At 41.0% G+C, this 15,088-nt stretch overlaps 1 protein-coding gene across 1 annotated transcript in view; it reads left to right on the top strand.

The window, feature by feature from the left end:
* Positions 1 to 814: 814 nt before the first annotated feature.
* Positions 815 to 15,088, top strand: part of LOC109519953 (calretinin-like) — a 26,784-nt gene continuing 12,510 nt past the window's right edge. The window contains exons 1-5 of the mRNA XM_019876834.1: positions 815 to 1,102; positions 5,557 to 5,633; positions 5,717 to 5,806; positions 9,723 to 9,803; positions 13,184 to 13,240. Of these exons, the coding sequence (XP_019732393.1) occupies positions 1,012 to 1,102; positions 5,557 to 5,633; positions 5,717 to 5,806; positions 9,723 to 9,803; positions 13,184 to 13,240 (396 nt within the window). The 5' untranslated portion in view covers positions 815 to 1,011. The remainder of the gene's footprint in view (positions 1,103 to 5,556; positions 5,634 to 5,716; positions 5,807 to 9,722; positions 9,804 to 13,183; positions 13,241 to 15,088) is intronic.

The following is a 15,088-nucleotide window of genomic DNA, read 5'->3' as shown; positions in this document are numbered from 1 at the left end:
GACATACGTCTGACCAAAATGCAGCATAGTAAGACTGTTCCTTCAGATCAGTGTTTTTACTCTTATACGCGCATGACTAGTGCCACCGTCAAAAGTGGTTAGTTACTGTAGCTTCCTCTACTGTATTGTTACTGTGCCATGTTTCTGAGGAGTCATGAAACTAAATGGGGTATAATCTTTTTTTTTTTTTAGAAACATCTGTTTATCCAGATGTCAAGTGTAAAACAATAAATTAGTGGTATTTACAACATGTGAAACTATTAGATAGACAGATAGAGATATACAATAAATAGTGCCTCAAGACACCTTTTCAACTGTAGTTTCACCCCAATAAAGTAATAGTGCAATCCTAATGAAGGAACAGAGACAATGTAGCTAGCAGACCTCATTAATCTTTTTGTCAACGTCACAAATATGCGTGGTAATTATACTATATTCAAGAGAAGGCATGGATGTCTTTCACAGCTTCTATCCAACACAAAGAAAATGTTTCTTGAAACGGATGCACTGTGGTTCGTCACAAGCGGTAAATTTAGTGAAGTGAATATAGATTACATTGCTTTCTTCCCCCATCGCTTTACCAGCCATACTGTACAGCGCACAACAATGAAAACGATTTTTTTTCTTTTCTTCAGAATTTACATTTATTATGTGGGCTAATCACTAGTGCTTGCTGGAGGCAATGTGGGAAATGTGATTAGTGTGTGAGCTGTAATTAATGTCTGTGAAGCCTTACGCACATTGGCAAAGCCCTGGCAGGCACTTCTTAGATGTGCACACGCGCACGCGAAAAAAACTCAGGCGCGCACGAAGGCATACACATACAGACGCGCTGAGCGCACGCTCGGAGAAAGGATGAGATGAGATGGTGTAGGTGCGAAATGCGCCCCTAGCGGTCAGAATAGAGTTAAAAAGCAGCGAGCGAGCGAGGGTCGCGCCACTGTGAGTCTGACAAGAGCCACGGAAAAGTTAGCAGCGGATTTGAGACGTGTACCACCCGCGCACAGCATCATGGCAAACAAAGCACAGCCTCCTCACCTCCACCTGGCCGAAGTCACAGCGTCCCAGTTCCTCGACATCTGGAAGCACTTTGATGCCGATGGTGAGGCCGTTTTTGTCCAAGTTGTGTCCTTTTGTATTTGGCGTCAAGTGCTGACGATTGAAAGGGTGATTAACGATGCATTCGAAGGCGCGAAAAATGTAAAGACATCATAACGTTACGGAACGAAAGAAGGGCGTGTGTATACAATAGTGTATAACTTGTAGGCTTCTCAATCAGTCGGCGTTGGAATTTGTTGAATGAATCACAATTGGTCAAAGCGTGTGTTCAGTGCGTTGTTTCATTTTATTTCAACACATATATAATCGGATAATGCTCATTTGAGTGACGAACGTGTTGCGGGGTCTATTGGATAATGATGCATATGCTCGACACTTGACTCGCAACTGCTGCATAATAACATTTCACAAAAAGCAGTGTGGCTTTTCAACAACCATTTAAACTCCCTTTAGATTTGATTTGTGTGCAATGTAGATTTCAAATGATCATTCAAGACGAAACCGAATACTTTTGAGTGATGTTGATGCAATTGGGTTCCTTTTCTATTTATTATCATGCTTGTCGACGTTTTGTCAATAAGTGCAGGGTCGAGTGACATTTTTATGCAGTTAAAAAAAATACAATAGGTTTTATTGATCCAGTTTCTGTCAGCATGGAATTATCAATCTCGGAATTCATCCATATAGAACTTCAGCCCGTCTTCCGTGTGTGTTTGTGATCAATTGGACAACGGATACATTATCACCTATATTGTGTGTGTGTGTGTGTGTGGGGGGGGGGGTTAAAATATGAACAAAAAATAACACATATGGACCCTCAATCTTGATTCTTCAATTATCTTGACATACTTTATGAGCCAGCAGGCTGCATGAATACCTCCTATTTGAGTACTCCAGGTTGAAAGTTTTGCTTCTTTTTGAATCCTCACAAATGCTACCGTACACCTGCAGATGCTATAAGCCCATTTCACCTGCTTGACACGTACAGTCCCCTGCGTATTGATCCAAAATTTTGACTACGCCTGCTCATGTACTGGAAGTTATTCCACAGAGAAATGAATGAGGAATGAGGAGCTGTACAGCTTGCTTGGAGCTTACCGATCAGCATCACCTCTTGTTTGGCTTTGGAAATCTTTTTTTTTTTTTTCGTTTTTACATATTGTACTTTGCAACAAGCTACTTTGCTAATCAAATGCGTCCAGTGCATCAACACATTTGGCTGCAGTGTGTGAGTTTTGCCCTCATTACTGGGAGCATCTTCTTGCTCAGCAGAAAGACAGGAGCGCTAATTTGTTTGCTCAGATGGAGCAAACATCACAGAGTTTGGAGCTAAAAATACACAAGGAGGCGATGCATTCAGATATGATGAAACCACTTATATTCCCCTGTTGGCGCAGGATCAAATCTCTTCTGGATTGCGCCTGCATCTTGCAGCTCCTCTGTGCTGCGTCCTTCTCATCTTTCTCTGCTGTCTCGGTCAGGCCTTTTTAATTCATTCCCTTCAAAGCTTTAAACAAAAAAAAAGCACCTGCATTTTCTCCTGCTAATTATAGAACATTTGCTGTCAACACTTTTTTGTTAAGCTGGCTATGAAATCTCGAATATTAATCAAACTCACCCACACTGTGAACACGCATTTGAAATTGCTGGACCGAAAGTTCCTTTGAATGACAAGTGCTCTTGACATAAATTTTAAATAGACCGGTACATTTATTTGTCTCACTGTGCAGAGTGTTTCAGAAGAATAAACTCAAGCAAAAGTAAAGCAAAGTTTAAAGAAAATTAAAGAGCACAACACTGTAACCCTGCTCTCTAATACTAAAATGGACTTGAACCCTGATTTATAACTGAATATTGGCTTTTCAATTTTTTTCCCACTATGTTGAAATGACTGCAGTAAAACAATAAAGTTAGTACTATTTCCCAGTGCTGTAAAAAAAAAAAAGGTCTTTATTCAACATTTAATTAAACGATCTAAAAAAATATTTGAAGTCAACCATTAATGCATTATCTGCCGGCTCCTTTTCATCTGCAGAGGTTATATAACTTCTTTGAGAAGTGTATGGAGTGAAAGTCATTGAAAAGAGATCTCACTATAGTTTGCACCAGCTGACAGTCTAATTACCATGCAACATATGGTACAGTGCAGCTCTGAGATAGACCAGAAACTCTTTAATGTACGTCTTGGGAATGTCAATACGCAGACTTGAACACAAAACATATGCATATATGGCACAGTGAGATATGGGTTTATTCTTTCTTTCAATTAAACACCCTGGAGAAATAACTTCAAGAAAATCTATTGACATCTTATGCCACTTCCCTTGTATCTAATCACAATGCACTTGGGCTAATTGTCTCTGAGGTCATTTCTCCCCAGAGAGCTAAATGTCAGTAAGACCTACAGGAGAGATGCCTCATAGCAGGGAGGCTGTCCTACTTATGGAAGCAGCGGGAGCAAGCATTTATGAGTTGTGATAACATCACTAAGGAGCACATACATGCCCCCACACTCACGCACGCACGCACACACCGAAAATGTCTGTGTATCGAACAAAGCCGCTAAATGTCAGTAGATTGGAGGAGAAGATGAGCGAGTGAGATGATTAAGTTTAAGGAAGAAGAGAGGAAGTAGATGGCATAATAATCTTTGTTAATGTGGAATGTGTCAGGTCTGCCTTCCAGGGCTTTATAGAAGCAGTTTGGAGCCATCTGTTCAGTCATTCGACGGGCTAGATAAAAATATGTTAGCACACGTTCACATATACTTTGGTGAAAGGGGCACCATTGTTTGCTCTCTGAATGGCTGTTTTCCTGGGAGCAGCCCACTCAAAGTAAAAATAAGGCCCAACAAAAAGTACGGCTGCTCAGGGATTGACTGATGACCATCCAGAGTGTTTTGGGGGCTCATGCCCAAATTCAACTGCAAGAGACAAACGGCTCCAATGACCCAACAGAATAACATGGAAGAGAACGGATTGATAATCTATAGCTACAGTGATGGACCACAGCTAAGACACTAATTCCTCGAGATGAGAAAAAAAAAGCAAATTATGAAGTCGTTTTGAGGTTTTATAAACATTGAGACTCTTTTACTTCATAAACTTCCCAGATATGAAAAGATAACAGGCTCCCCATGTTCTTCCCATTGTCTGATTCGCCACTCCACTCACTGATGACTTCGATGCCTCTTGTAATAAGACAGCCCTACCTATCAATCATTAAAATATTAGAAGTTGATTTTCCATAAAAGCCCCTCAGTATGAGCAGTCACCACTTTTGCATTATGTGATTTAGTAGGTTAATCTATTGAGCCAGAAGGGGAGGAAGAGTGCCACTGGTGAAATGCTCGTCTTTGGATCGATACCAAGATGCACACATGAGACTTAATGGACACTCTTGGACAGATCTGTGCAGAAGATGAATTAGCATGAATGGAAAGCCGTTTTCATGAAAAGCATACAGTGTGGTCCAAAGCATTTGGACAATGTTCGTTTTTAGGATTCTCCCTGAATGCATGACTGTCATGGATTTGACATTAAACAAAGTCAAGATATGACTCAAGAATTACTTGAAATATGGCATTTGCAGGTACCATTTTGGATTAATAGACATTCTATACATAGGTTGAATAGCTCAAGTATTGAGTAGTTAAACAAGAGATTGTGGTCCATGCTAACGGAAGCCCAGAATCTTGGAGTTCTCTTCAATATGAAGCGGACCTTTGATGTTCAAGTGACCAAAGTGATGGTAGTTGTGCCTTGCACGCCTCAGACTATTAACCAAAATTAGCTTCCTCAGCTCGCCTCCATTTCGGTTTGTATGATATATAGAGCCAGTAAGTAAACTTTTTTTTTCTAAAGTCCGCTGTGCATTTGAGTGTTGTGTTACATTGGTCAATGACTGCCTGTGTGTGTGTGTGTGTGTGTGTGTGTGTGTGTGTGTGTGTGTGTGATTTTCCTCCGTCTGCTTGCTTCTGACTTGGCTGGTGATATAAAGTAAAGCGAAAACAGTCTCTCTCTCTCTTTCTGTCTCTCTCTCTCTCTTTCTCTCTCACTCTCTCTCTCTCTCTCTCTCTCTCTCTCTCTCTCACACACACACACACACACACACACACACACACACACAGAAACACAGTTACTCAATCACACACACATGCACAGCAAGCAAACCGGGGGAAAAAAGATGCCAGAAGCTTGGGCTCTCCATACAATTACGACAATGGAACTCAAAACAACCTTTAAAAGATGTAAAATTTTCTTTGGCTTTCTTTTTATCTGTTCCGTTTTGACGGCATATGAAAATCGGCTGAGAAATTATGTACTGATGACTTAATTTCGAAGCCTTTGATGGGAACGTTGCCCCTGCATGCTTTCATGACATAAAACTCATGGATGTGGAAAATAAGTTCATATTTTAACAACAGAACTCATGTGGTATGAAAGGGACGATAATACTTGAATGTATATTGTTATTTATGTGCTTTTCCCTTAAAAGGCAATGGTTATATCGAAGGGAAGGAGTTGGAGAATTTTTTTCGGGAGCTGGAAACCGCTCGCATGGGAGCTGGCGTGGTGAGTGAAGTAGGCACTCATAACACATTGTACACAGTCCCTCACATTTTATTTTTTCTTAATTATGAATGCAACGTTTGTAGGACCCTTCAAACCCAACATTCAGAGAAAAGATGAATGACTTCATGCAGAAGTTTGACAAGAACAAAGATGGAAGAATTGAGATGTCAGAGGTAAGACACTGGGTGGATGATTGTTATTCTGCATCAAACTTTGCAGTGAAAAATTAATATGGCATGTATAGATGAAACATTACATGTTGGGGAAATGCTCCAGCAGTGAATGTTTAGACCAGTGGTCAGCAACCTTTTTTTTTAACAATACAATACAATACAATACAATAAAGAATAACACAGCTAAATACTATCCAGTCTTGAAAGTTTTAGCCGGTATTCAAAAAACAAAATAAAACAAATTGCCCCCTCAGGAATAATGAAGCTGCCTCAAATGTAATGGAAACATGATCATTTTTCACTTATAATGCTACATATGGCGTAAACATAAATGCTACTTGCAAATGTGGATGATCAAAAGATGAGACAAATGTTTGCTTGTTTGGTCCAGTGGTTCTTGGTTTGCAGCGGCGATCGTGATGACTCTGTTTGCTTTACCACTTTCGTGGGAGGATTTCTGGTTGAATGGGTTTGTTGTGTTGCCAATTTTGATGGCCAACATACAAAACCTTGACTTTATTCAGCATTTTGGCCACGACATTCATGGAAGAAAAAGAATCTGTGCTTGGTGGTTGTGCCTTCTCAGAAAGTACGTGTGTACCAGCACTGATTTTGATGGAGAGGAATGTAAGCGCTATTTGATTGTCGCCACTTGACAGCCCCGAGGCACTTGTGTTTTTTTTGGGCCTAGAATGGGCAGCATTTTTCACAGCCCCGTTTTGCTCAGCGGAGATGTTGGCGCTGTTGGACACTCGGTGTCGGTGCGGCTGGATGGATGGCTGCTGGAGCTGAGGATGAGGAGAAAGGAGTTCGGCGTGCAGCTCAGGTGCATATTTGGAACTGAGAGTCGGCACTTATAATTGAAGCGGATTTACATGGGACAGCAGCAGTGAACCATTCTCTTTTTTCGTCATTGGAGGCTACAGCTTCTTGTTTAATTTCGAACTTAACGTGTAGCATACGTGTGCACATTTTGAGCATGACGTCTTTGATCCACTGGTGAAAGAAGACTTTGATTCTCTCCTCTTTCATCTAGAACTGCTTCAAACAACAGGGCGTATGCTGGTGTAAGGTTATGATTGCATGACTGTCCATGTCTTATGTGTTTTGTTGTGTTACCATATCACCGTATCATTTTATTTTATGTTAACTGTTCTGTGAAGTGCTTTGTCAGAGCTGCTGCTGTTGTGAAAGCGGAATATAAATCAAGATGTATTGGAGTGTATTAATTTACTTGTTTTTAATTTCCCTTCTGATGGTTCTTTTAAGTTATATTTATAGTTGAGTTTCGATTGTTGAATACATACATGTTTTGAAGTCAATGAATAATTTATCCATTGCGGTTTCACTATCAGTCATAAAAATTGAATACATACATGTTTTGAAGTCAATGAATAGTTTATCCATTGCGGTTTCACTATCAGTCATAAAAATTGTGATCGTATTTCTCCACCATCACCCGGCCCTAGTTTTGTGTGTGTGTTACATATTTGTTCTGTGTCGTGCTGCCATTGTGTTTGCACTCTAAGTAAGGTTAGTATTCTGTTTCGTGATCACCTTGCTTGTTTGCATCATGTTTTTTGTGACCTGACTTGAGATGACACACCAGCAGAGGGTCAAGTTTCTCATACAAATGCTGATGTTTCACAGGTCATGCCCCTACTCAATTAAACAAAATAAAATAAACAAACAAAAAAGAAAAAGCATTTCAAGAAGCAAATTATTATTATTATGGAGGGAGAAGGAAGCCACACATTACTATCACCACCCTACCAAATATGTGCAGCCACCCACACATTTCGCACATCCCAAAACCGCCACTGCTTCTGACCCAAGTCAGCTCAGATATGAGTGGTTCTCAGAAAGTACGGTACAAGAGTGTGACATGAGAACGCGCCCAAAAAACTTCAAAAACAGATCAAAATGAAATATGATTTCAATCAAACCCTCCTACACAGATTCACTTTGGAAGTGCTTTGAGCTGTCTTTGCTTGTGTGAAGCACAATGAGTTGACTTGTGTATGAAATATGCGATAGAAATCAAGCTGCCTTGCCTTACTTTTTCATCCTGGATTTGAACTCTGCCAGAGTCGTGGCCTGTCTCATATTTGCTGGGAGGCTGTTCCAGATTTTAGCAACAGCAGGTCGTTACCGTAGTCTGACCTGCTGGGGACAAATGCTAGGATTCGTCTGGTTTAGACACTATTTCTTTGGTTTGGGAAATGCTTTTGAGATGGGGAAAAGGCTGCTGATGTTATTGACTATTGATTCAACGTGGTTGTTAAAATTCAGGTTCAAGTCTAATATTCCCCCTAGGTTTTTAATTTGATTCCGTTTTAGAGCATCTCCGGGTGACTGATAACTTTCTCTTTTTTTCTGTGTGCCAGTGACAATTATGCCAGTTTTGTCTTCTCTGGAGAAAATTGTTTTCCACCCAAACACTGACTTAATTGATGCAGTGCCAGAGTGAATCTACAGGCCCATGTTGACCTGCCGTCATTGACACGCAGATCGAAGTGTCAAGCATAGTTGTGATAGGCCTCTTTATTGCTGCGTATTAGCCGGCCAAAAGGAAGCAGGTATAGATTGGACAATGGGGGTCCCAGGATTGCGCCCTGTGGAACCACACAGATCATGGCCATTAGGTCTGAGTCACAACCACCAATTTCAACAAAGTACGTCTTGTCCTTGAGATAGAGTTTAGACCAATTTAGAGCATTACCAGATATTCCCATCCGGTGTTCAGACCTCTGTAACAAGATCACTTGGCTGAATGCGTCAAAGGCAGTGCTCAGGTCAAGTAGAACGAAGACTGAGACTTTGCCTGCATCTCCGTTCAGGCAGGTATCAACTCATCGTTCAACAAACAACTCAGTTTTGAATAAATGGTGACAAAATGTGGAAATTGGGACTCAATTAAACTAAAATGTATTTGTAGAGCACTTGAAAACAAGCTCCTTTACATACAGAGTACTGAACACGAAGCATTCAGACAACAAAGAAGACAGTTAAACCGGGATGAGATTGACAGTTGAGAAAAAAATCGGAAAAACTTACTCGGTGACCTTGGGTGCGAACGGCGACCTCCTTCAGCCACAGCGGGTTGGAGGAGGTTGAGGGAGTGACCAAAACTTGGATGCTGCTAATGCCAAACAGATATAAGGCACATTAAATGAGCTACACCTGCAATTGGCTGGCAACCAGTTCAGGGTGTCGCCCGCCTACTGTTCGAAGACAGCTGGGATTGGCTCCAGCACGCCCCGCAACCCATGTGAGGATAAGCGGATCAGAAAATGGATGGATGTATCAATGAGATGAACAGGTATTGCCAGGGCAATTTTGTGGCAGCTAATGCTAACGGTAGTGCACGTCCATCGGTAACAGCAAAAGGACTCAATAAATGAACATTACACAAAAAATGGGAATGCCACTCACCTCTCATGGACGGACGCACAGTGGAAGAGGTACAAAAAAAAAAACTTTGTTCAAACACCAACACAATCGATGGGTCATAAATCTCTGAACAGAACCCCACTCTTAAATTGCTTAACAACCTGCTTGTCGCTCGGGTCACTTGCTCCTCCGTCCCTGGACTATGCCCGCAGGCCGTATGTTTGACACCCCTGCTCTAAACGGACTTGGACCGCCAATCGGCAGAAAATTCTGAAACAAAACCAAGTCTCATGCCTTTTCAAATGTTACATAATTCCTTCAAGAACATACAAAACATTTGAACACACAAAAACTTGAATAAAAAATATCTATCTCGGGTTTCTGGATGTTATAGTATTTTATTTGTGTGAGACTTCTCTATTTGCAACTTTACCGTCAAAAAGTTCCATAGCTGCTCTTGCTTCAGAGGGTCGCAATCTTTTGTTTTCATCTCTCCCGTTTTTCTGTCATTCTATCTCTGTAGCTGGCCCAGATTCTTCCCACTGAAGAGAACTTCTTGCTCTTCTTCAGACAATTCGTCAGCTCCAGTGCTGAGTTCATGGAGGTAGGCATTGTGTTTTTCGTGTTTTAACTGAAATTGTTTTTATTTAGTATTATCTTGTTATGCTGCCCCCCTCCTCAACAAGACATGTTTCAAAGGCTTATTTTTGACATTAAAGGCTTTCTATGTATTTGTCAACAAGCAACTTTGCTGTATGGATGTATGGATGGATGGATGTGCTGTGTGTATGTCATGCAACGCAACATATAAAAGTACCAAATTTATTGTAAAGCACGTTTATCAAATCAAACAAATAAGTAGTAATTGAGGAAAATGGAAATCAATCTATAATGTGTCCCTGAATGGGAGTTACTATTGTTCAGGCTGCCAGCCAAAATCCAATTTTTAATGCATCCAGATTGAAACTAGATTGCTCTTTTTAGTCCAACCGTCAAAAATCACATGAAATCCGATTTCTACGAGATGGATTGTGACCACATTCGAGTGGTAGTTTCATTTCGCATTTGAACAGGATGTGTCTTAGTCTAAACAGCTCCACACATACCAGTCGTTTTTGGCTGTCCGTGACGTCAAGCTAAGCGACGCAAGACCCAATGCGTCAGAGCAGAGAGCACCAATCGAAGTGCGCGGCAGTGAAGAATGGATTACATCGAAAAAATTGAAAACTGCATTGCCTTATGGGTCTGTGAGGATACAGGCAAAGCTCGAGGTCATGTATAGAAACATGTCCATTTAGAAAAGTCTGTCGTATGATGCCGCTGTCATAATTATATAGACGTCAAACTCAACACGTGTTGGATGACGCCTCTATTCCGATGTCGTTACTACACAGCAACCTGTCAGATGGGTCACTAATGTGGCTCAGTCTGAACAGGGTCTAATCCAATTTGGACACTTGCGAAAATCAATATGAATAGTCAGCACTAAAAAATCGGATTTGAGAAGGAATCTTATTTGATTCATATAGGCCCGCAGTCTGAATGCAGCCTAGTTGAGAGGACCTTCGCCTGGAGATTGGGAGACTTTACCTGCAAACTGTCCTGAGCCAAATCAATAATAATTTTCAATAACAAGCCCAACGTGTTCAGCTTTAGCAGAAAGAAATTACTTCATGTAACCCCTCAATTGCAAGGGTAGCATCGCCTTTTCATGACAGTATAGCACCCTTTTTACAGTTTTTGCCTGAAAATAACCACCATTAAATCAGGAATGCAAGCTGATGGGATTTGGCTATTCAGCTTTTGATATTTATGTTAATTGGAAAAGTGGTTCTAGGTTGATGTATTGTTTGATGCAAAGACTTCAGGGAGGGCTATCAAGCACAGAAAACAAATGCTGTTTTGTGTATATCGCGAATGCAGTTCCGGTCAGGTATCGGGTTCAAATATGTAAAGAAGTAAATGCAAATTCTGGTGGATGTGACTGGAGCCAGCAGTGGCTGGATGCAAAACATTATTAGCACAGCAATGGCATTCTTTAACAGTCATTCCCAATGATGTGCTAACATAATTGAATGCAGTCATTTCAGGAAATATTTGTTTGTTGCAAATGTCTTTCAGAAATCTATGTAAAGGTCAAATGTAAAGTAAACTTGGCTAGCCATCTTTTGAGCAATAGTAACGGCTAAAACAATTTCAAGCATACTTTCATTAATTTTTTTAATGCAACCCACCCAGGTTCGTAATTCGACCCATAGTAACGCACTTAACAACGAAAATGCTTTTGTTCTGCAATCTCCAGCGAGTGACGTCACATTAAAGAATGCCCTTTCGCCAGTCAGCCATTGTACCGCATTTTTGATTGTCCCGTTAACCGCTCTTTGTCATTGTTATTAATTTGTCCGAAATGCCTCGGCGCTGTGTGGCGATGCACGGTTCACATTCAGGCAAACAGTTGACAACCCAATACAACGTGTGCTCTCAGTGCTCGCGGGAATACATGTACCAAATCGGTAATCCCATCATGCGCACAGCGAATTGCAAACAATAGTGCTAGGCTAATAACCACAGCCTATCCATTTTTCCATTCTTCCAATCTCGATGGGCCTCGTCTCTACTCTATGTCCGGCTATTCGGGCTCAACCTCTCTCTCCTGTGGTTGAGAGGAAAGTAATTTCATCTGTGCTGTATGCTGCACATGTAGCACATTTGACAATAAAGTTGACTTTAACTTGAACATTTTCCGTATCCTGAGCATGTGGCTCGTACATGTAAGGTCCAATATACATCTTGCCCACAACCTCCTCTTCCTCCAACTCTTCAAACGCCTGGATCCCCACGGATAAGCTTGAAACTTTGCTTTCCGAATCGATTTGTACACTTTCTTCATTGAGCTGTGCCATTGTTGTTCTTTGAATGACGTCATATTTCCGGGTTTGTCGCTCGCCCGGATCTCACTGGGGCGAAAGCGATGAATTGGTGGAATATAGGAAATACAATAAAATATTTTCATGCTTTATCTAATGTATTTTATTGAATTACTTGTGACACAAAAAGACTGCATTTGGCATTGTTTTTGAAATGATTTCAAACTTGCTCTTTAATAATCCCAAATTTGCCAAAAGTTATTTGTTGCTATGTGCAGTATGAATAATGAATGATTGTCGAAGTTACACAACGCTGTCCTCAGAGCGTTGAAAGCTACATGGAATATGAAATAATTTAGTCTACCCAATCCCTGCTGAAGATAAGAATAGGGCAGATTTTGTGTTAGTTTGGCAGCAACAAAAGAATGGAGTCAGTTATGAACCCATTGCATGCAGGGGAAAATGTGTCCTTCTCCCCAGTGTCATTCAAAGGAAATAATGAAATGAGAGAAGGGGGGCAACGAAAGGAGAATATCTGGAGGATGCAAGGATGGACGACTGCAAACAGTCGCAGAGGAAACTTAATGAAATATCAATGGGAAGCTGAGAGTCAGAGTTTGAGGACATAAAACAAGAAAGGAGGATTGAACAGTGTTTGTTGAAGGATGTGTGTGGAAGGAAGTGAGCAAAGAGATTTTAAAGGGTTACAGGGAGAAAGCAGGACCTTCTATTTTCAGGGGCATGTATAATGGATCACACCACTGCGAGCTCCTCTGCAGGGCCGAGCAAATGAGAAGTGGAACGATGGGGACGAGAGGAGATGAGAAAGGGGGGAGGACAATCCATCTTTGACGAGGAGTCCTTCTTTGGACATGGACAGCGACTAGATTAAAGCATTCATTTAAATGACTGCCTGTCTTTGTCTTGCTTGGAACCTCCTGTCCTTTGCTTCCTTTGTCTGCGTATTATGGTGAATGGGAGTTTTTCTGTTTCCTGTTTGAACAACGTCTATTCACAGCCTGTACTGTAACACAAACTACTGGGCTTTAAACAAAATCTCGGGAGCAACGTAATAAACTCAATGCATATTTTGTTTTGTTTCCCCCCTTTCTTTCAGGCATGGCGACGATATGATACAGACCGCAGTGGCTACATTGAAGCCAATGAATTGAAGGTTTGAATTGAATTTTACTACTAAAATTACCAAAGGATGGCAACTTTAATGGCGGCTAAGGCATTAAACACATTTGCAACCATAACAAGAACACGTTTATTAACTCATGGATGGTCATGAATTCGAATTTTTCATTTTGACTTTTCTTCTCCTATCGTCCATTCAATCTTTCAAACACAGCATTCGGCCCAAATTGGAATAACCAGTCCCTCTCTTTCATCTTATACATATCGATGGCGTAGGGCGGATTCCTCATACTATCATACACCTCACTTTTTATTGGTCAATAATTTGTAAAGGTAACTCCAACACATAAGGACTGACCCAATTATTTTGTGAAAAAAATGTAAAAGTTAACCAATTGTGGCTTTGGAAAATTCGCTTATCATTTCTTTATATTTTCTTTGTTGATCTGTTTTTCTGGATTAGTTGACTTGTTTTTTTTTTTTTTTTCCTTCTCTGGCCAACGAATAATCAACTCTGTGTTGTATTTGTATTCATTTTTAGTGGTTTCTGTTATGTTACTGTATAGCTCTTAACTGGGGCACACTAATAAAAAGTAAAGCACGTTAATGAAACAATCAGCCACTTTTATTTGTGTTAAGAGACTCATACTTTGGCCGTTAGAATGACATTAGACGTGGGTGCTTATCAAGGAGTGTGTGTGTGTGTGTGTGTGTGTGTGTGTGTGTGTGTGTGTGTGTGTGTGTGTGTGTGTGTGTGTGTGTGTGTGGTGGACTGCATGGAACAATTTTGGTGTGGTTTTCAAATGGGCACCATAGGTTGTTGTTTGGTGCTCATTTTTAATAAACACCTGGGCAAAGTCGGACCAGCCGTCCACATCCAGCCCATCCACGGGGTCTGTAAAGCATGCACTGCTTTTATTTTGGTGTTTGCAGTGCAAACACAAGCAGCGAATGTTCTTCACTGTTTCCAACTTAGAGATATTGTCACTGTATTTAGTGATTTTTCCGCCCATTCTGGCAACTATCTTTCAACTAATTGCAGCGATGCTAACTGTGATGCTCATGTTATCAACATTCATTTCCTGCATGATGGAGGAATGATTTGCCCTGATAATCATTGAGGAGTCCTAAGAATGGCTAATCGTGGTTTGTGCTCATGTCAGTAGATCTTAAATATGTAGAAAGAAATATGGACTCTTTAGAGATGAATTAGGCGGTACAGTGCGCGGCTGGTTAGCACGTCCGACTCAGAGTACAGAGGTGCAGGGTTCGATTCTGGGTCTGACCTTCCTGTGTGGAGTTTGCATGTTCTCCCAATTCCTGCGTGGGTTTTCTCCGGGTACACCGGTTTCCTCCCACATTCCAAAAACATGCATGGCAGGCTGATTGAACACTCTAAATTATCCCTAGGTGTGAGTGTGAGCGTGGATGGTTGTTCGTCTCTGTGTGCCCTGCGATTGACTGGCATCCAGTTCAGGGTGTCCCCTGCCTGCTGCCCAAAAACAGCTGGGATAGGCTCCTGCATGCCCGCGACCCTCATCAGGATAAGCGGATTAGGAAATGGATGGATGGATGGATAGACATGAATTTTTCTTTTATTGTTCAATCGTGATTCCATGTTAAGATGTATAGATGTGTCGTTTTAATGTGACTGATTATATTTTTTGACCAGGCTTTATTTTTTATATATACCGGTATCAGTGGCGGGCCGTGCATTTCAACCTTAGGCCTTCAGTGACGTCACATACATACACAATATAGGCTCGTCAAGCAGCACTTAATTTCAGGAGCATTTAAAACCATCAAGTATGCATTCACAATTAAGAGCAGGAAACTAAATTTACAGATAGTCAAAAATAAAAAGATGATTTAAAAATACGAA

Source organism: Hippocampus comes, unplaced genomic scaffold (genome assembly GCF_001891065.2).
Source record: "Hippocampus comes isolate QL1 unplaced genomic scaffold, H_comes_QL1_v1.1 scaffold110, whole genome shotgun sequence".
In the NCBI taxonomy this organism is placed as follows: Eukaryota; Metazoa; Chordata; class Actinopteri; order Syngnathiformes; family Syngnathidae; genus Hippocampus; species Hippocampus comes.
Note: the sequence above shows the minus strand (reverse complement) of the source record. Positions and strands in the feature narration are given on the sequence as shown.